At 45.5% G+C, this 23,327-nt stretch overlaps 1 protein-coding gene across 1 annotated transcript in view; it reads right to left on the bottom strand.

Annotated features, from left to right (window-relative positions):
• The window catches only part of rfx3 (regulatory factor X, 3 (influences HLA class II expression)), a 265,213-nt gene that overhangs the window by 74,480 nt on the left and 167,406 nt on the right, over positions 1-23,327 (bottom strand). Inside the window, exons 4-5 of the mRNA XM_055632801.1 lie at positions 22,247-22,326; positions 15,171-15,429 (exon numbers count right to left, since the gene is read on the bottom strand). Coding sequence (XP_055488776.1) covers positions 15,171-15,429; positions 22,247-22,326 — 339 coding nt within the window. The remainder of the gene's footprint in view (positions 1-15,170; positions 15,430-22,246; positions 22,327-23,327) is intronic.

Genomic DNA, 23,327 nt, shown 5'->3' with positions numbered 1-23,327 from the left:
ACATTATTTTTTTGATAATTTCCAGGGGTCGGTGCAGCCCCTTTGGCCAACCAGAGAAAGCCCACTTGATTGCCACTCTTTGCCTGCCATTCATCCAACCTGCTATCCATGCCAGTATTTTTCTCTTTGATACCATGGGCTCTCATCTTCTTTAGCAGCTTCATGTGTCGCACCTTATCAAAGGCCTTTAGAAAATCTAAATAAACCACATCCACTGACTCTCCTTTGTCTATTCTGCTATTTACGTACCTCCGATTTCTGAATTCCCTCCCCATTTAGAAAAGTCTACACATTTATTCCTACAACCAAAATGCGTGACTCCACACTTTGCTACACTGTATTCCAACTGCTACTTCTAAGCCCACTCTCCCAACCTGTCGCAAGTCCTTCTGCAGAGTCCATGCTTTCTCTACACTACCTGCCCCTCCACCTATTTTCGTATCATTTGCAAACTTGGTCAGAAAGCCGTTAATTCCCTCACCCAAATCATTGATATACAATATTAATAGTAGGGGCTCCAGCACCGAACCCTGTGGAACCGGGCTTGTCACTGGCGTCCCACTTTATTGCCACACTTTGCCTTCAGTCATCCAGCCAATCTGCTATCCATGCTAGTATGTTCCCTCCGATGCCATGGGCTCTCATCTTCTTTAGCAGCCTCACATGCAGCACCTCATCAAAGGCCTTCTGAAGATCTAGGTAAACCACATCCACTTAATCTCCTTTGTCTATCCTGCTATTTATTTCCTCAAAGAATTCCAACAGGTTCGTCAGGCAAGATCTCTCTTTCACAAAACCATGCTGACTTTGGACTATTTTATCATGCTTCTAAGTACCCTCATCTTTCATAATGGACTCTAAAATCTTATCATGATGGGAGATGTTTGTGGATCCATCTTCAAACTGATCCGTGTTCTCCAGACCCACTTAGTTATTCCAGCACTTTGTGCCTTTTTTTGTAAACCAGTATCTGCAGTTCCTTGTGTGACCCAATTCTTTTAAATTGAATGTGTATGAAGGAACTGCAGATGCTGGTTTACACCGAAGATAGACACAAAATGCTGGAGTAACTCAGCAGGACAGGCAGCATCTCTGGAGACAAAGAATGGATGACGTTTTGGGTCGTGACCCTTCAAAATGAAGACAGCATTGGCTCAGTCTGCTTCAACTCTCCTCTCTGGACAAAATCAACATAGTCAACCTTTGTTGCATTTTTTCTATTGAAAATACACATATTTCAACTTCATGCCATTTAAAAATATTCAATTTTCCTATTTTTTTTCCAAGTTGTGTTTATTGTCATATGTACAAGTACAGTGATGTACAGGTACAATGAAAAACTTGCAGTAGCATCACAGGCATATACCATATAACAATTACAGCATGGAAAAGCACAAAGAAAAGCACAAAAAACAAACTATACATAAACTGCACAAAAAGCAAGGCAGTAAAAAGAAAAAGCACTGCAAAAAAAATTTAAAAATTGGTGCAAAACACTATTAGAGAAAGACAAGTCCATGGTAGTGTAAGATCGTCCATGGTCGTCTCTTGTCGAGGTAGGATTAGGGTTGTGTAGGTTGGTTCATGACCCTGATGTTTGGAGGAAAGTAGCTGTTCCTGAAACTGCAGTTACGTGACTTGAAACTTCTGTACTTTTTGCCTGATGGTAGCAATGAGAGGGCATGGTCCAGATGCTGGGAATCCTGCATAATAGAGGCAGCGCTTCATGTATTTGCTTCTGATGGTGGGGAGGGTTGTGCCTGTGATGAACCGAGCTTAGTCCACCACTCTCTGCAGCCTCTTGCGTTCGTTCCTGTGCACTAGAATTGCCGTATCAAGCAGCATACTTTCTACAGTACATCTGTAGATTTTTGTTAAGTATTCGGTGACATACCAATTCTCTTTGAACTTCAAAGTAAAGCAAGAGGTTGTTGTGCCGCCATTTATCCAGGTGTTCTACTTCTTTCCTGTACTACTAAAATAGTTAAGGTCATATTTTTCAACATTGTATTGTCAGTTTCCACAGGAAGGCTGACACATAACTTGCTAGATTTCTTTCATCAACGCCATCTTTGACTCCTCCACGGTCTCTAAATTGTCACACTGTTTGTCTGATGTATTGTGCAAATTGAGCAGAAAATTCCTTCATCTAATACTTCAAAACCAAAGACAATTCCCATTAAAACTACAATCTCTAGCTGCTCACTCCATATGCTTCCAGGCAACTGAAACAGAAACAGATATTGGCAACCCTACAGTCAAATTGGTCCTGAAATTAGCTTCAATCTACATTTCTGTGGTAAGAAAATTAATTTCAACCTATATCAGCTCATGACTCTGATCCTGTGTAAACTAATTGTTGCTGAAATCTTTATACCTTAGTAATCTCAAGATTTCCATTTTCCTTTTGATGTGGAAGGATCCAGTAAATCCAGTAAATTTGCGGCCAGTCTAGAGACCAGTGGTTTAGTCGTCCATCAAGAAAATTCCCAAAACACGGAACATGTCACAAAATAACAAGTTGTTTACAATATATATTAATGATTTAGACGAGGGAATTAAATGTAACATCTCTAAGTTTCTCAAGTACTATAACACAACAAAACACAAAGTGCTGGAGTAACTCAGCAAGTCAGGTAGCATCTGTGGAAGAAATGGATAAGCAGCCTTTCTGGGTGTGACCCTTCTTCAGATACATCAGTCTGAAGAAAGGTCCCCATCGAAAATAATATCTGTCCATTCCTTCCACAACACTGACCTGCTGAGTTATTGCAGCACATTGTATTTTGCTCAAGACTGCTGCGTACAAGGTCATGTGATAGGAGCAGAATTAGACCATTCAGCCCATCAGGTCTACTCCGCCATTCAATCATGGCTGATTTACAGTATCTCTCCCTCCTAGCCCCATTCCATTGCCTTCTCCCCATAATCCAACACTCGTATTAATCAAGAATCTATCTATCTCTGCCTTACAAATATCCATTGATTTGCCTCCACAGCCTTCTGTGGCAAAGAATTCCACAGCTTCACCACCCTCTCATTAAAGAAATTCCTCATCTTCCTAGAGGAAGTCCTATAATTCTGAGGCTATGACCTCTAGTCCTACTAGTGACCTCTCCCACTAGTGAAAACATCCTCTCTATCCAAGCCTTTTACTATTCTGTATGTTTCAATGACGCTCCCCCTCATTCTTCTAAACTCCAGCAAAACTCCTGCCCACTCTCCCAACCTGTCCCAGTGCAGTCAAATGCTCATCATATGTTAACCCATTTATTCCTGGGATCAGTTAATCCACTTATTCCTGGGATCATTCGTGTAAACCTCCTATGGACCTTCCCCGGAGCGAGCACATCCTTCATCAGATATGGTGCCCACAATTGTTCACAATACTCCAAATGCGGCATTATAACCTTGTTTTTGTATTCTAGCCCTCTTGAAAAGAGTGCCAGCATTGCATTTGCTTTCTTTACTACTGATTCGAATTGCAGATTAAATTTTTGGGAATCCTGCACCAGCACTCCCAAGTCCTTTGCACCTCCGATTTCTGGATTCCCTCCCCATTTAGAAATTTGTCTACGCCTTTATTCCTACTACGAAAATACATGGCTCCACACTTTGCTACACTATATTCCATCTGCCACTTCCCCGCCCAAGTCCCTCTAGGGAGTCCCTGCTTTCTCTACGATAGCTGCCCCTTCACTTATTTTCATGTCATCTGCAAACTTGGCCACAAAACCTTCAAACTCCTCATCCAAATCATTAATATACAACCTGAAGAGTAGCGGCCCCAGCACCGAAGACCTGCGGAACTCCGCTAGTCACTGGCAGCCAGCCAGGAAAAGCCCCTTTTACTGCCACTTTGCCTTCTGCCATCCAGCCCAGCCATCTTAGGAGCACTTTATCAGAGGCTTTCTGAAAATCTAGGTAAACAACATCTACTGACTCTCCTTTGCTATTTACTTCGTCAAGGAATTTCAACGATTTGTCACACTTCCAGCAGATTCGTCAGGAAATCTGCAGTTTGCAGTTCCTTTTATCTCTAATATAACAAATTGTGTGTGGATATTTCCCATTCTCTTCCTCTTGAATTCATTCGAGGTATCACTAACAATCTCAGAATACCATATCATAAAAATAAAATTTGATTTCTGAAAATTGTTAGCCTGAATGTTATTTCCACATGGAATAAGCTCCAATATTATAAAAAAAAATCAGCAAAGACAAAGACCAGTTACATGACAGCGACATGACAGTATGTATAAATATAATTACCAGGTATTACAGAGGTTGAAATCAGTATTGTTCACACCCATCATGTGTTTTTAAAAGCAGCACATGACATAGAAATTTCCCAATCTAGCAGTCCCATTATTATATCTGCGGGAAAGATTATTTGGTGTCTCGTTCCTAGTTGATTAAACATGCATTCGGCTCCTGGAACATTTTAATTAGAACATTAATGTAAACTGAAATTTCCTTTGGGAAAGTGCAGGATCAGCTCTACTTAGGATTTCATAATACACTATGGCTTTTAATGAAGCACCTGTTATTACAAGTTAACACCTAGTTTCTTATAACAGTTCAGTATATGAAATATATATCCCAGGCAAATCTTGGAAATTGAACTTTGCTTTTTTGTGTAAGCTGCAATGAATAACAAAGATTAAGGGGCATACTCAAATCAACTGAAAAATCAAATAATACCGTTCTCCTGTCTATTTCAATTGGAAAACTTTAATAACAAGTATATTAGCTTTTTATTTTAAAATAAGGCAAACCTAACCACTGATTAATATACAAATACTGTAGAAGCAGAAGTGGGCCATTTGGACAGGTTAGGACAGGTATGGAGGGAAATGGGCCAAACGCAGGCAGGTGGGACCAGTGTAGCTGGGACATATTGGCTGGTGTGGACAACTTGGGCTGGAGGGCCTGTTTCCAAGCTGTATGACTCTATACCTGCTCCATCATTCAGTAAGATGAGGGCTGATCCATGTCCCCAGATTTCTCCAATTTCCCAAAATCCATCAATTTCCACTTAAAATATATTGAACAACCAAATCTACACAGCCCTTTTGGGTAGAGAATGGCAAAGATTCCCAGTGAAGAAATTTCTACTCTGCTCACTCCTGAGTGATAGCCCCTTACTTGAGATTGTGATCTCTGATTCTTAGTAAGTAAGTAAGTTTTATTTATATAGCACATTTTAAGTCAACTCGCATTGACACCAAAGTGCTTTACATAAAATAGCTAATAGGTTTCCATACCATAGAAAAAGGTTAACAAAGAAATTAAGAAAATGGACACAACACATTATAGAATTCAACACAAAGTCCCCCCACAGCAGAATCAAATATTTACACTGTGGGGAAAGGCACCAGAAAGTTAAGTCCTCTTCCTCTGAAACACCCGAGGTCGGGGCCCATTTGTGGCCTTGCAACCAGTCCGATGATTTTCAGGGCCTTCTTGCCGTGAAAGATGGAACTCCGGCGTCGGGTGAAACAATTCCTCAAGCGGCTTGGAAAGTCTGGAGCGGCTGCCTCCTCCCCGGAGACCGGGGCACTCGTAGCCCTCAGGCCGCGCCGGTTGGAGCTCCGACCCCGGCGATCCCTGGCTCCGCGGCGCTCCAAATCCAGCGCCGCCCGCGGCTGGACGCCTGCAGCCACAGCTCCGCGATGCTGGGAGTCGGCAGCCACAGCGCTCCGGAGCTTATTGCACGGCGACCCGGTAAGGCATCGCCCGCTCCCTGTTGGTATCCCAGTGCAGCACCGCCGCCGAAGCTGTAGTCACGGCCGGTCCCGACAGGAAACGCCGCTCCACTCTCGATGGCAGGCCGCGAGGACGGGGCGAAGAAGCAGCTTGGAGGGATGCTGCATTTCCGACCAGGTAGGGGACTAAGAAATAAAGTTTCCCCCTCCCCCCACCACATAAAAGACCTCCAACTAACTAACAAACATATTTTTTTAACAGGACTTAAAAATAAAAAAAGTTGAAGAGACGGACTGTGGGCAGGCTGCCATACACAGACGGCGCCCACTCCTGCACATCCGCCATCTTTTTGACACATCCGCCATGATTCTTGACACTCCAACCTGGAGAAACATCGTTTCTGTATGTAATGTATAACCCCGTAAGAATTTTCCATGTATCAATGCGATCATGCCTCGTTCTCTTAACTTCTCCAGAGTATAGACTAAGTGTGCTTAAGAGATCAACCAAATATTTTGTTCTTTAGGTTGTGAGGCCAGATATTCCAGGTAAACTCTCATCAGGAACCTATATAATTTCATGACATTGCAATTATTTACATACATAAAGCCCATTAAAGCCCATCCATATACTTAGCCTGCCTTTATTGTCCTTGTAGCTCAGAGTTTTGTTTAGTGCTTTAGTGTGTTTTGTGCGTTGGCTGCTGCCGCTGCTTTCAAGATCCGGTTATGGCCGCGCCTCACCTGTTCCCGGCTGCTCGCCGTCTCTGCTCACTGCCACTTGTGTTTGTTCTGTCTCTGTCTCTGTTCGTGTCGCTGTGTGTGCATAGTGCACAGTCATTTATTTCCTACGACTGTCGGACACTGCTGGACATTGGTGGAAGAAGCCAGGTGCTACTGGACATTGGTGCCTCGGTGGCGTGCTCTCGAGGCCCCGGGGCGAGGACTTTTCGTGCCGTGCATCGGAGATTTCCTGAGGGAGCCGTGAATGCATGCTGCAGCTGTCCCCGCAGGCGCAGGCAAACCAGGAGACGGGGAAAACGGGCAGGTGTCTCGGTGAGGACGAGAAGGCTCGCCCGCTCTCACTCCTGCTCGATCTTGGCATGCACAGCTCCTGCACCATGGCTGTTAGCGCTTCCTGGTCCCGCTGCGAGGCCGTCGTGCCTCCGGTTGGTTTACCCAGACCCTTCGCCTCCACTCTGGCTGCCGGCTACTCCCGGTGCGGGGCTGTCATTCCTCTGGCTGGCTCCCCGGGGCACCTCACACCTACTCTTCCCAGACCTGTCGCGTCAGCTGGCCGTCCCTGACCGAGTTTGCCCGGCGTTCCAGCTGCACTGTACCCGAGCGAGGAGGAACAGGGGCGCTGGAGTCTGTGTGGACAATCTGCGGTCGGTGGACTACACAACTCTACCAACTCTACCAACTGTTGCAAATCATGCTTTTAATACAAGTATGGCATTATTGAACATTAGATCACTATTAGGCAAGTCATTTTTAATCAATGATTTTATTATTAAGCACAATCTTGACTTTATCTTTTTAACAGAAATATGGTTAAGTATAAATAATAGTGACTCAGTTTTGATTGAATCAGCACCTCCCGGTTTTATTTTTATAAATGAAGCCAGAATAAACAGAAAAGGAGGTGGAGTTGCCATTTTATATAAAGAGACTTTACAATGCAAGAAAATGTCCTGTGGAAATTTCAACTTCTTCGAATATGTCGCTGCTCAGCTGAGTTCTCCCCATGTATGTATTGATTTCGATTGTGTTGTCTTAGTGGGTGATTTTAATATTCACATAGATAATGCAGAGGATGGAGGTACAAAAGAACTCCTGAACATTTTGGACAACTTTGGACTTAATCAGCACGTAACAGAGCCAACTCACAATAGGGGGCATATATTGGATCTGATTATTTCCAAGGGTCTCGACATTTCTGATGTTATGGTGACTGATGTTGCTCTTTCCGATCACCACTGTGTATTTTTTAAAACAACCATCTCTGCTAGCAGTATCAGAAAGGAACCAGAGGTGATCGAAAGGCGCTGTATCAATGAAAACACCGGCGCATTGTTTACTCAGGCCTATACACCACCACCAACTCTGCCCTCGGCCTCTGTCGATGACCTTGTGGATGGTTTTAGCTCCAATGTTATGACTCTTATGGATGCTATTGCACCACTAAAGACCAAGGTTTTATCTGAAAGGAAAAAGTCACCATGGAGAAATGTCACAGCAGTGAGATCCCAAAGAACAAAGTGTAGACAGGCCAAATGTAGGTGGCGAAAAACCAAACTACAGGTCCACTACGACATCTAAAAAGACAACCTCTGTATCTATAATCAGGAATTGAAAGGGGCAAGGCAGTCCTTTTTCTCAGAGGTTATCAACAAAAATAATAGTTCCCGCACCCTGTTTGCTGTTGTCGATAGACTGACAAACCCCTCATCATCAGTCCCTCCTGAGCTCCTGTCCAGCAAGTCGTGCAATGACTTTGCAGATTTCTTCATCGATAAAATTCTGAAGATAAGCCAAACAATGTCTAGCTCCAACTCAGGGAACATGGCTTTGTCACCTATGCCTCCAGATTCACTAATGAATCTACAACATTTTAAACTTTTAGATTGTGCATCTCTGACTGAAACTGTTCAACAGCTAAAGTCCACTACCTGCTGTCTTGATCTGCTGCCCACAAGCTTCTTTAAAAATATTTTTAACAGTGTTGCACCAGAAGTACTGAACATAGTAAACACTTCCCTTCAATCGGGGCATTTTCCCGAAGCCTTAAAAACAGCAGTGATCAAGCCCCTATTGAAGAAGCCTAATTTGGATGCCTCAGCTATGAGCAACTACAGGCCCATATCTAATTTAGCATTTTTGGCAAAGATTATTGAAAGGGTAGTTTACCAACAAATTTACTGCTTTATGACCCAAAACAATATTTTTAATGTTTTCCAGTCGGGATTTCGGCCACATCACAGCACCGAGACTGCACTCACTAAGGTCCTAAATGACATACATCTAAACAGTGATGCATTAAAAGCTTCAGTTTTGGTACTTCTAGATCTCAGTGCTGCATTTGATACGGTGGACCACAACATACTGCTTGACAGACTGGAGAAGTGGGTGGGACTCTCTGGTTCTGTGCTGGACTGGTTCAAATCTTACTTGAAAGATTGGGATTATTTTGTTTCCCTTGGTAATTTTGAATCAGAACGTACAAAACTCACATGCGGGGTTCCTCAGGGCTCCATTCTTGGACCCATTTTGTTCAACATTTATATGCTCCCCCTAGCTCAGATCATAGAGCATTTTAACATATCCTACCACACTTATGCCGATGACACACAACTATATATCGCAGTGTCACCACATGACCATAGTCCCCTGCACTCACTGAGCCAGTGTGTCAAACATATCAATGAGTGGATAAACCAGAATTTCCTCCAGCTCAATGCAAATAAGACAGAAATTATTGTCTTTGGTCCCAAAAAAACAAGGCTAGAGGTGAGTGCTCAACTCGACTCAATTGCACTGAAAACCACAGACAAAGCCAGAAACCTTGGTGTAGTTATGGACTCGGATTTGAATTTTAACAGCCATATAAAGACCATTACCAGATCTGCCTATTACCATCTAAAAAATATTGCAAGAATCAAGGGATTTCTGTCCAAAGAAGACACTGAAAAACTTGTTCATGCATACATTTTTAGTAGGTTAGATTATTGTAATGGTGTGGCGGCTCCTAAGGGTCGTCCCATTATATTGCCGAACCCCTCGGCACAGGAGTGGTGCAGTCCGGAGGCGGTCCTTAGCCGGAGGGTATAAAAGGCAGGGTTTGGGTGCCATCTTCCCCTGGTTTCGTCTTCCCCTGAACCGGGAGGAAATAAAGGATAGTGCTTCTCAAACTGCGGACTACTTGCCTCATTCTGAGACCCACGCACTACATTGGTGACCCCCGACGCTCCATTGGCATCATGATGGAGACAGAACAAAGCCCTACCTCCTCACACGCCAGCCCGACCCTGTCTCTGGACGCGGTCTCCGTAAAACTGCCCAGCTTCTGGACCACACGGCCGCTCATCTGGTTCCAGCAGGCGGAGGCCCAGTTCAACCTGCGGGGCATCACGGTCGATGCCACCCGCTTCTATTACCTGGTGGGAGCCCTCGACCAGGATGCGGTGGAAGAAGTATCGGACTTCCTCGCAGCCCCCCCGGACAATGACAAATACCTCGGCCTGAAACAGCTCCTGCTCCAAATTTATGGACTAAGTAGGATGGAGCGGGCAGGTAGGATCCTGCATATGGGGGGCCTGGGCGACCGGCGGCCATCTACCCTCCTAAAGGAAATGGTGGCGTTATTAGACGGGCACACGCCATGCCTGTTGTTTGAATATACTTACCTGCATCTGCTGCCGGCCTACATTCGATTGCAACTCACCGACGCCTCGTTTGCTGATCTTCGGGCCCTCGGGAGGCGCGCCGACGCCATGTGGATGGCGCGCCCTGATGACGTCAGCGCGCTGGGCGTCAGCAGAGACGAGGTCGCGCTGAGGTCGACGCGCCGGGATGACGTCAACGCGCTGGCCGTCGGCAGGCACGCCGGTGACGTCAACGCGCTGGCCGTCGGCAGGAACCCCGATGACGTCAGCCCAGCAGCTCCCGATTTCCTCCGGTGGGGCGGGGGAGCTGTGGAAGGAGTGACAGCTCCAGCCCGACGGCCCGTTCGATTACCCCCAGTGGCAGTGAGGGGGTACTGCACCTGTCGCCAGCAAGCTGCAGGCACCACCAGCAGGGGCAGGCAAGCTCAAAATAGCACGAACACAAGGAGCTGGTGCTATTTCCATCAGCGCTGGGGTGCTGCAGCACGACAATGCCGCCAGCCATGCACGTTCCTGGGAAACGCCTGGGCCGGCTGCCAATAGTCCCCGCGGTGGCCGGCCAAATTCACCGCCTTTTCGCTTGGGATCGGCGCTCCGGGACTCGCTTCCTCGTGGATACAGGTGCGGAGCTCAGCGTCCTGCCCCCTTCGCTGGCCGACATTCGTTCCGGTAAGCGGGGGCCCGTCCTCACCGCGGCGAACGGCAGCCCCATCCGCACATATGGACTGCGCATGGTTCCCATCGTGCTCGGCTCCTGCCATTTTTCATGGAACTTTACCGTTGCCGACGTCTCCCAACCATTGCTCGGGGCCGATTTTCTCCGGACGCATTCCCTCATGGTGGACGTCGGGCGTCAGCGTTTGGTCAACGCCACTACAATGGAGCCGATCACATTGCGCTTGGGTCAATCGGTGGGGCGGCCACTGGCGTCCGTGGACTCCCGATACGCACGAATCTTGGCTGCGTTCCCGGACATTCTCACTCCGCAGTTTCATTCAGCAACCCCCAGCCACGGAGTTGTACATTATATCCCGACTACCGGCCCACCCCTCCATGCACGAGCACGACGACTGCCACCAGATAAACTGCGTCTGGCACGGCAGGAATTCCGCACGATGGAGGCCTTGGGGATCGTCCGCCCTTCGAGCAGCCCTTGGGCGTCCCCACTCCACATGGTCCCTAAGTCAAGCGGGGGCTGGCGACCTTGTGGGGATTACCGACGGCTGAACGCTGCAACAACAGCGGATCGATACCCCGTACCCCACATCCAGGACTTCACGGCCCATTTGGCTGGGGCCACATTTTTTTCTAAAGTGGATCTGGTGCGGGGTTATAACCAGATCCCGGTTCACCCGGATGACGTACCCAAGACGGCTATCATCACGCCATTCGGGCTTTACGAGTTTACTCGGATGCCGTTCGGCCTCAAGAACGCTGCACAGGCCTTTCAGCGCCTCATGGACGGGGTTTGTCGGGACCTCGAATTCGTGTTCGTGTACCTGGACGACATCTTGGTGGCCAGCCGCTCGCAGCAGGAACACTGCGCTCACCTTCGACAGCTCTGTCAGCGGCTCAGCGAGCATGGTTTGGCCATCAACCTGGACAAGTGCCGTTTTGGGGTCAACGAAATTGACTTTCCCTGCCACCTGCGTGACTGCGCTAGGCGCAGTTCCCCTACCTGACAGGGTTGACGCAGTCCGTCGGTTTCCCCGCCCACGCACGGTGCGCGGCCTGCAGGAATTTGTCGGCATGGTGGCATTCTACCATCGTTTCGTGCCATCCGCGGCCCACATCATGCGGCCCCTGTATCAACTTCTGGCGGGTGGGCAGCAGAAGAGCGTTGAGTGGACCCACGAGGCGGAGGCAGCTTTCGACGGCGCGAAGGAGGCCCTTGCTCGGGCCGTGCTGCTGGTGCACCCGCAGGAAGATGCCCCGACTGCTCTCACTGTGGATGCCTCGGAGTCGGCAGTTGGTGCTGTGCTGGAGCAGCTGACGGGCGGAGTTTGGCGGCCTCTGGCCTTCTTCAGTCGGCACCTCAACCGCGCGCAGACCAAGTACAGTGCGTTCGATCGTGAGCTCCTGGCTCTGTACCTGGCTGTGCGCCATTTTCGTTACTTCCTGGAGGGCCGCCCGTTCACCGCCTACACCGACCATAAGCCGCTCACTTTCGCCCTGCAGAAGGTTTCCGACCCCTGGTCCGCACGTCAGCAGCGGCAGTTGGCTTACATCTCCGAGTACACCACAGCCATCCGCTACGTCAAGGGGAAAGAGAACCGGGTGGCCGACGCATTGTCCCGCCCTGCTATAAATGCCGTGTTCGAGGTGGCGCCCGGATTGGACTATTCTGCTCTGGCGGCGGCACAGCTCACGGACGACGAGGTGCCCACCTACCGGACTGCCATCTCCGGACTCCGTCTTGAGGATGTCCCTCTCGGTCCTGGGGGTATGACAATCCTGTGCGATGTGTCGTCCGGTCAGCCGCGCCCCATCGTCCCTGCCACCTGGCGCCGGAGAGTGTTCGAGGTCATCCACGGACTGGCTCACCCATCAATCCGGGCGACAACGGCACTGGTGGCAGCTCGCTTCATGTGGCACGGTCTGCGCAAGCAAGTTGCCCATTGGGCTCGCACCTGCATCCCGTGCCAGACAGCAAAGATCCAGCGCCATGTCCGCGCACCTCTCCAGGAGTTCGGTCTACCTCACCGGCGGTTCGACCATCTCCACGTGGACATTGTGGGGCCCCTTCCACCGTCCCGGGGCATCACCCACCTTTTGACCATGGTGGACCGCTTCACGCGGTGGCCGGAGGCCATTCCGTTGGCTGACACCTCATCGGCTACGTGTGCTCGTGCGTTGTCCGCGCACTGGATTGCTCGCTTCGGGGTGCCGGCGCACATCTCCTCCGACCGGGGGCCACAGTTCACCTCCGAGCTGTGGTCAGCCATGGCTCGCTTGCTGGGGGTGCAGCTGCACCACACCACGGCTTACCACCCGCAGGCTAACGGTCTGGTGGAGAGGTTCCACCGGCAGCTGAAGGCGGCATTGAAGGCACGGCTCACCGGCCCGGACTGGATGGACGAGTTGCCGTGGGTCATGCTGGGCATCCGGACCGCTCCCAAAGAGGACTTGGCCTCATCATCGGCGGAGCTGGTGTACGGGTCAACACTCACAGTGCCCGGGGAGTTCGTGCCGTCGGCGCCGGAGCATCAGGAAACGCCCTCCTCCGCCCTTCAACGCCTTCGCGAGCGAGTTGGCAGGCTCGCACCCGTCCCGACATCCCGCCATGGGACATTTCGACCACACGTGCCAATGGCCCTCACGGTCTGCCCATACGTCTTCCTGCGCCGTGATGCCCACCGGACGCCACTTCAGAGGCCGTACGAGGGCCCGTTCCGGGTGCTGGAACACGGGCAGTCGACTTTTGTCCTGGACATGGGGGGCGGGCCGGAGGCCGTGTCCATTGACCGTTTGAAGCCGGCGCACCTGGACATTGACCAGCCGGTGCTGGTTGCTCAACCTCGGCCCCGAGGGCGTCCCCCCTCACGACTACCTCCACCTGTCACTCCACCTGTCCTCCCGCCGGCCCCTCGACCTGTCCCTCCACCTACGCCCCCGCAAGCCCCGGGATCTGCTGACTTCCGCACGCGGGCCGGCCGGGTCGTGCGCCCGCCGGTGCGTTTTGTGCCTCTGGTTCTGGGGGGGGGTCCTGTGGCGGCTCCTAAGGGTCGTCCCATTATACTGCCGAACCCCTCGGCACAGGAGTGGTGCAGTCCGGAGGCGGTCCTTAGCCGGAGGGTATAAAAGGCAGGGTTTGGGTGCCATCTTCCCCTGGTTTCGTCTTCCCCTGAACCGGGAGGAAATAAAGTATAGTGCTTCTCAAACTGCGGACTACTTGCCTCATTCTGAGACCCACGCACTACAATGGCATCTTTACAGGTCTCAATAAAAAATCAATTAAACAACTGCAGCTTATCCAAAATGCCGCTGCCAGAGTCTTGACCAACACCAAGAAAATGGACCACATTACACCTGTCCTTAAATCTTTGCACTGGCGCCCTGTGTGTAAGAGGATAGATTTTAAAATTCTGTTACTGACCTACAAGGCACTGAATGGTCTAGGTCCAAAATACATCTCTGACCTGCTTGTTTTATATGAGGTGCCCAGACTCCTCAGGTCTTCAGGGACATGTTTACTCTGTGTTCCCAGGGTCAGAACTAAAAAGGCTGAAGCAGCATCCGGTTTTTTATGCTCCACACCTGTGGAACAAGCTCCCTGAACACCTGAGGTGTGCACAGACTGTAAGCGCATTTAAATCAGGCCTAAAAACACTGTTGATTACTATAGCTTGTCCATAACCCGACATGCAGGTAATCTTAACCGTCTAATTTTAACCCCTTTTATGTGCTTCTTAAAATTGTTTTATTGTTTCATTGACGTTGTTTTATTATTCATACATTTGTCGTATTGCTTATTTTGCAATTTTTAATTATTGACTATTTTATTTTTTCTTTCCTGTAAAGCACCTTGAATTGCTGTTTGCACGAATGGTGCTATATAAATAAACTTGCCTTGTCTTGCCTTTATCCCCTTAAGTCTCTCCATGTTCTTGTCACAACTCACACTGCCACCAGTTTTGTATCGTCTGCAACCCACTTTTCACCGATTCCTATGCACCATTAATAACTGCCTCTCAATATGAGAATGATACATTTGTTTTATACTCTCATTTTCTGTCAATTAACTAATCCTCAAACCCCCACTGCCATCTGCTATAATTATGGCAAATACATATCGACTCTTCTTAATCCCATTTTTAAAAAAAGCACTTTTTCCAGTTTTTGTATTGAAATATTCTAACATTTTCTCTACAAGTGGTGACAGACATATTGGTCTGCAATTCCACATTTTTTCTGTCCTTCCTTTCTTCTGTTTGGGAACGGTTCTAGGATCTATTTTGGAATATGATAATAAGCATCTTTTTCATGCCTTGGAACACAGACATATGGAAATTATACAGTTATGAACTAAAATGTATTTAAAGCCCATTACATTACATTGTGTTCTGCAGGTACTTACTGTGGCTGGAGAAGCACGTGTTGTGTGACTGGCTGGGTGATTGGATCCATCCATTGACCCGCCTAGAAGGTAGGCACCCCCTGAGCTGCTGATTATCTGACCGCCTGTGACACCCATTGGAATACTGCCAGTGCCCACCATATTGTGAGATGAGACAACAGTTGTCACCTGGCCAGAGTTTCCTTGGGTGTCAAAATATGTTCCTCCAGTGTTCTGGTTATATATTTGGGCCTCCGAGTAGGGATAGGTAGTTGATCGCCTAAAGAAAAAGATTAAAAGCAAACTGTATTCTTGTATACCAGGATATTTTTTTCCAAGAAGAAATCTAAGGGAATAAACAGATTTAAAAAAGTGTTTAAAAGAATTACAAGCTGGTGTTTAAATGTCTGAATATTTTATGTAGACAAAATGGTTTATAATGATGTGGCAATTTGTAAGCAAATCCCAACTACATGAGATACTACAGGATTTAATTGAATAAATATATTCCAAATTTACAGTGGAAAATATCTGCAGAAATCAAAACAATTCTCCATAGAACACCAAAGACAATTAATTTGCAGTAAATCAATTACTCCTTTTGAGAATTACATCTGAATGATATTTAGTACAATGAATAATGGTTAATTTTGATTTTCCCTCCAGTATTCATAGTCTCATATAATTTAACAGCACAGAAACAAGCTCCTCAATGTACCATGTCCATGCTGAAATTCTTGCCCATCTACATATCCCATTTGCCCATGTTGGGACCATATTCCTTTTATGCCTTGCCTACTTAAATGTAGCGATTATATAAGATTCCATCATCTCTTTGGGCAGCACATTCCAGTTATCAACCACTGTGTAAACATTTTTACCCCCAAGATCTCCTTAAAGGATCCCACTTATCTTCAAACTAGTGTCCTCTTCTTCCAGATACTCCTACACTGGGAAAAATACTTTGACTAATTGCTCTATCTATGCCTCTCATAATCTTATATACTTCTACTAGATCACTCTTCAGCCTCCTTTGTTCCACGTAAAACAAAATCAGCCTATTCAATCTCTTCCAAAAACTAAAGTATTCCAATCCAGGTAATTCCATCCTGGTGAATATTTTCACTCTCTCCAACTTAATCATAAACTTTATTTTGTGTGACAAACAGAACTGCACACAATACTCCGAACTAGTATTTATAAAGTTGCAACATAACATCTCAACTCTTACATTCTATGTCCTGATCTATAAAGGTAAGCATGCTATATGCCTTCTTTACCACCCTATACACATGTGTTGACATTTTCATTGCATTCGTTGACATTGCAAGTTAGGAACTTAACTTGCGGTCCAATGTTATACCTTTCCAGAGCTACCTTATAATTTACAGAATTGTGGTTACTGTTTCCAAAGTGTTTGCCCACTGACTAGCATCATTTTTTAGGACGAGGTAGGGCTATCTACTGTCTGGTAGGACTATCTACAACTTGTCTAAAAAAAATACATAGCTTGGATGGTCTTGACAAATTCTGCCCCATCTTAGGGCTTAGGGGTAAGGGAATCAAGGGATATGGTGAAAATGCCAGAACAGAGTACTGATTTTGGACGATCTGCCATTATCATATTGAATGACGATGCTGGCTCGAAGGGCCGAATGGCCAACTCCAGCACCTATTTTCTATATTTCTGTTTTTAAGTCCCTTTTACTGAGGCAATCCAGTCAACACTGCGAAATTTAAAATTCCCCACTACCCCAAACCTATGCCATTCATATTATTATATAACACAAATGTAGGTCAACCTTTTACCTGAAGACATGTTGTTTCTACCTAATTAAAACTGATGATGGAACACATCAACATTTCTGATCAACACATAACATTTATAGATAATTATATAATATTTACCTTTGACATCAGTATAAGAAACAACTTTTTTTTATCCCTTAGAATACATGAAGATAAAATATCCAAACAGATTTACTGGTAAGGGCAATATCAAATTATGCAGCTATTCATTTGATTTTATTTACATTCATTGTAAACAATGCTGCAATATTAAAATGAGATTAAAAAGGGGGTAAAAAGGGGGTAATCGGGTAAAGCTCAATTGGATTTTTGGTTACAAAGTAATTTTTCTGCCTAGAATTTATTTTTTGTTCGCCTGAATGGGGAGTATGTTATTGTATTTGGAATGAACTTGGAAATATATTTGTTTTTGTGTACTTGCCCATCAAATGAGGATGATAATTCAGTTAGGAAATATTCACACTGATTTTCTGAAGAACCAATATGCAGTGTTAATAGTTCAGTTTATCTGGGGAGTTGTTTGGTAATCCATATTATTATTGTTTTGTGGATAAATAAATGATTCACAATGAAAAACAACAAATTATGGTGACAGGAATAGCAATAACCTGGAACAAAGAAGGCATTTGCCATTTTTTAAAAATATCGAGACAACACTGTATATAGCAGGACAAATTAATTTTCAGTTACCAAATGACTTTAAAAACTGTATTTCATGCTTCTACAGTAAAACTCCCAATTTTTGGAATGAGATTTATTTTTCATTTTCTTTAAGCTCATATTTTCATACTTTCTTTAAGTCTTATATTCTTGCTGCTGCAGCTCTAAAAACTTAATGACATCTCACTGCTAACAATGGCTCAGTTTGAATTTCAGGCTATTTATTCAAATTCATATTTTTATTCTCCACACACCTCATGATACAATGAAGCTAAACCGATTTGGGAAAGCACAACATCTCATCTTTCAGTAATATTGTTGCAGAAATTGATGTGGCTCAAAGAGTTCAATACATAATGACATTTATTAGATTAGTAATGTAAATGCATCTACCACAGATGCACTAGAGTCATTCACCAGACCATACTGTATGAAACAGGAGCAAGAGAGAAGGCAGATGCTGGAATCTGTAGCAAAAAAAAAACTGGTACAGATGGCTGGTAGATGTGCGAAAACAGATGAAGTGGGGGAACGGGAGAGATTAGGCAAAAAGGGGTGATGGTGGAAGCAGAGGCTGGTGGATGATAGGCAGAAAGAGTTAAGGAGGGATGATGGACAGGTGAAGTAAAGGAGAAGAAACCCAAATGTATAAGTAGGGGGGGTAATCGACAGATTGAACCAAGTGGTAGAAGGTAATAAGTCTAGGCAATGAGGCATAGAAGGGGTGGAAAAGAGGAACAGTGAACCTGGGTGGACTGCTGGGACTGGGAAAGGAAAAAAGAGGTGTGGTTTACCTGTACTTGCAAAATTAAATGTTCATACCATTTGGTTGTAGGCTGTTGTTCTCCTAATTCATGTTTGACTTCTACTGGTCATTTGCCTCCACATATGCCTCCCCATGCATGCCTCCCTGTCCTCTGCCTCTTTTCCATTGCAACCGTAGGAGATTATCCCCTATCCCTTCACCTCCTCCCTCACCTCCATTGTGTGACTTAATCAGAACTTCCTGGTGGGGTTAGAGATTCACATGCATCTCCTCCTCCACATCAGTGAGATTAAGCATTGAAAAGGCAACCGCTTTGCAGAACATCTGCTTTTTGTGCACAATAGCCCTCTTGAGCTTCCGATTTAAGGTATTTCAACACCTCTTCCCACAATGTCCATCTGCTCTTTCTTCTCCCCACCAGATTCCATGTATCTGAAGAAGGGTCTCGAACCGAAACTTCACCTGTTCCTTTTCTCTAGAGATGCTGTCTGACCTGCTGATTTCCTCCAGCTTTTTGTTCTATCTTCAGTTTAAACCAGCATCTGCAGTTCCTTCCTACACATATCACATATCAGCCTCTTCCTGAACACTCAACCTTCCCAGTCTACATTCGCCTGCACATCATCCTCCCTAGTCAATAGTCAGATTTATTTGTCACGTGCACAATAAAGTGCAATGAAATGAACTTGCTAGCAGCGGTACAATATAAAAAAGAACACACAATACACAATAAAAAATTTAACACAAACATCCACCACAGCATTCATCACTATGGTGGAAGGCACAAAGTTTACTCTGTCCTCCTCCATTTTCCCCGTGGTCGGTATCACAACCCTCCGCAGTCGATGCTGCAGGCGGCCAGATGTGCAGAAAAGGTAAGTCCTGAATCGGTGCTTCCCTACCGGAGACCGCGGCTTCAAGATGGTGTAGGCCGCGGGCCGGCGGTCAAATATCTAAAGTCCCCGCCGTGCCGCAGTTAGAAGCACCGCAGACCGCAGGGCCGGCGCTCTTCTCCAAGGATCCCCGGCGAGGGATCCCGCTCCGGATGGTAAGTCCCCGCCGCGCCTGTGGTTAGAAGTAGGCTGTGGGCTGGCGGTCGGAGCTCCTCTCCTCCGGGGTCCCCAACGATGGATCCCAGGCTCCGGACGCCGCACCAGCTGGAAGCACCGCAGCCCGTGGCCTCTAGATGATGTAGGCCGTGAGCCGGCGGTCGTCCTGTTATAACTATCATCTACAGCGTCTATCTTTGTCTGACCAAACAGAGACTGGGCGATGGTTTTGTTGAACACGTTCGCTCAGTCTACCTGGTTCGACTTGATCTCCTGGTTTGCAAACACTCCCATTCACACACTGACCTTTCGTCCTGGGCCTCCTCCACTGTCAGAGTGAGGCAAAACGCAAATTGGAGGAACAGCACCTCATATTTTGCTTGGGCAGCATACAACCCAGGATATGAAGATTGATTTCTCTAACTTCAAGTACCCTTACATCCCCTCTTTCTCCATCCCTCCCCCACCTGTCTTACTAGCTTCAAAGTCGTCTTATTGAATCATTATCTATAACTCATTTTCACCTAGCCCACAGTTAACAGTGGCCCGTTTCCTTTATTATCATTACTTTGTTGGATATATTTCATTTGTTTGTTCTTTTTCTCTCTATATCACCGTCTATATCTCTCGTTTCTCTTTCCCCGACTCAGACTGAAGAAGGGTCTTGACCCGAAATGATGCCTATTCCTTTTCACCAGAGATACTGTCTGACCCGCTGAGTTACTGCAGCTTTTTGTGTCCATCTTACCTCTCCTCTCATCTCTATAAACCAGATATCTTCCCTCTACATTTTTAGTTCTGGTAGGTCCTTGACAAAAAAGATTAACCATCTTTTTGCTCCTCAGATGATGCTTGAGCTGCTGAGTTATTCCAGTTCATTGATTGTATGAGAGTGTCTTGTAAAAGACAAATTACTATTCAAACCTTTCTGTGCTTTAGATATTTAGAAAATTGCATTAAAGCTGAGGTTCAAATAATTGAAATAACAAGGAACTGTAGATGTTGGTTTATACCAAAAATGGACAAAATGCTGGATTCAAGCAGCATTTCTGGAGAAGATGGATAGGTGAACTTTCGGGACTGAAACATCACCTATTTATTTTCTCCAGAGATGCTGCCTGATCCGCTGAGTTACTCCAACATTTTGTGTCAATGTTGAAATAATTGTTAGTTTACTCTTCTACTTCATAATATTAAACATTTATAAATGCAAATTGTTGTTGTACCTATCCGATCATAATCTTCGTATAATTATCAATAATGATCTTAAATTTCAACCCATAAGTAGAAATTGTAACAAAAGCTGAGTATTGTGCACAATTTTTGATTTTCAGAAGCACAGGTGTAAGGAGGATTTATAAGGATGTTATCAGCACTGAGAAAACACTTAAAAAACCAATTTTATTTTACAAAAAAAGTAGATTTACGGTGACATGATAGTGGTCTTTCGTATAATGAATGGATTGGACAGGACAGATGTGGAGAGAACACTTTAGCCACGTGCAAAAATTTAATAGTAGGGATCATTAATACAAGATAATTGCAGAGTTAATCAATAGATACAATAACTAGGAGAAAGCAATACAGTATGCAAATGCTTCTTCCATTAGAAATCTAGAAATTGTTGCTAGTGTTATAGTACAAGGCATTGTTCAATTATCACAAAGATGAGGGGAAATTTCACCCGCTGTTTCGAATCTTTATAATTTGCAATACCATAGCCATGTCGGGGCCAAGTAATTGAATTCGGCTGATCTTATTGTAACTAAGATTCTATATTCCTGCCGACCCATCCAATGAACTTTTGTCATTTGATTATCAATAATCTAACTGATCAATTCCTAATTGACAAGCACCAAAGCAAAATTGAAACTACTTAGTATTCGCCTATAAATTTATTTTCATTATCTATATATTTCATATGGTAAGCAAAGCAATTTTGCTAGTTGCTATTACATTAGATGATCATCTCCTAATTATATTAATTGGTATCACAGTTTGGTTGCTTGTAGTGCAATGTCATTTCAGCAGTGGAGGTGCACTACTGAGTCAGTTGTTAGCATTCAAAAACAGTATCAATCTCAGGCACATTTAAGTAAACAAGAATCATTAGACTTTTAACTGTGCTCTCTGTCTCTCTGCGATAAGTACTCTTTGGTCATAATGACCCTTAGCATAAAAATAAACAAAATACTGTGGTAACTCAGCAGGTTAGGCAGCATCTCTGGAAGACATGAATCAGTCACGTTTTGGGTCGGGTCCAGTTTGTAGATGGGTCCTGAAATATCACTTATCTATGTCTTCCAGAGATGCTGCCTGACCTGCTGAGTTACACCAGCATTTTGTGATGTATTTTGTAAACCATTGTCTGCAGTTCCTTGTGTCTATATTATCTCAACCTTAAACTACCTGCATTATCATTTTTAAATTCCTAGCTGTAGTTTCTAAAATATTTTTGATTACAACTATTCGTGCATTTTTGTTAGACCTATTTTTCTTGACTTTAATTTCCTTTGTCATCAATGCCCTTTCACTTTAGATACTCTTTACATTGTTCCTTCAAAGCAATGTACATATTTTACGTCTGAACTCTTTCTTCCCCCAACGCTCCACATTGTGCTATTATTGGTTCACAATAAAGTCATCTGCTCCGACCTATGCAAGCCGGTCAGCTATCAAAACAGGAGATGAACTCAGAAATATAAATTAGGCTGACAATTAAACCTTTGGCAATCGTGCAAAGTAATATCTAATTGGCAGCCTGTTTACACCTGTCCAATTTTCATTGAGTTCAAAGTTAGAAGGTAACTCACATAGTTCCATTGGTATAAACAGCATCACTCCCTTCCACATACTGCACCTGTGTAGGGTAGACATGCTGCACCTGCTGTACCTGAAAAGAAAAAGCATTTCATTATTTCCTCAACACCTTAAATACTTTGGTTTTGTTTTGGTCTGTGGCAAAACTGCCTAAGAAACTTAAAAGATTGAGCAATCATTGTAGTATGAACTTCCGTTTCCAACATCCTTTGCTATCATGTTTTAATTCAAGATGGTCACAGTGATATCATCAAACAGTTTATGATAAATCATATTTAAGAATTCTCACGGAAAAAGGAAAAAGCACAACCTTTAGCTAATATTTTTACAGAGTACAAAGTAAAAATTTGATACCTGAATACAAAAGTAAACTAACAATATTTTAATATTTAATATTTTAAAATATTGAGCTGACAAAAATATAATTTAACTATAATATATTACACAATTAACAGTTGAGACCAAGCGCAGGCTTGGCGATCGCTTCGCCCAACACCTCCGCTCAGTTTGCAATAACCAGCCTGAGCTCCCGGTGGCTCAGCACATCAATTCTCCCTCCCATTCCGAATCTGACCTTTCTGTCCTGGGCCTCCTCCATGGCCAGAGTGGGTCCCACCGCAAATTGGAGGGGCAGGACCTAATATTTCGCTTGGGTAATTTACACCCTAGCGGTATGAACATTGACCTTCAATTTCAGGTAGTCCTTGCTTTCTCCCTCAGAGTCAGAGTCAATTTAATTGTCATTTGGACCCCTGGAGGTCCAAACGAAATGCCGTTTCTGCAGCCATACATTACATACAAATAGACCCCAGACACAACAATAATTACATTTAACATAAACATCCATCACATAGCTGTGATGGAAGGCCAAATAAACTTCTCTCTCCACTGCACTCACCCCCCCCCCCCCCCCCCCCCCCCCCCCCCCCCCCGATGGCAGAGTCAAAGTCATAGCCCCCGGCTGGCGATGGCGATTGTCCCGCGGCCATTAAAGCCACGCCGGGTGGTGCGAGGTCGCACACCGGGTCTTGATGTTGGAGCCCCCGGTGTGCGCTCGCAGAGTCCGCGGCCATT

The sequence above is a fragment of the Leucoraja erinacea genome, chromosome 3 (assembly GCF_028641065.1).
Source record: "Leucoraja erinacea ecotype New England chromosome 3, Leri_hhj_1, whole genome shotgun sequence".
Taxonomy (NCBI): Eukaryota; Metazoa; Chordata; class Chondrichthyes; order Rajiformes; family Rajidae; genus Leucoraja; species Leucoraja erinaceus.
The sequence above is the reverse complement of the archived record's forward strand: the minus strand, read 5'-3'. Positions and strand labels throughout refer to the sequence as shown.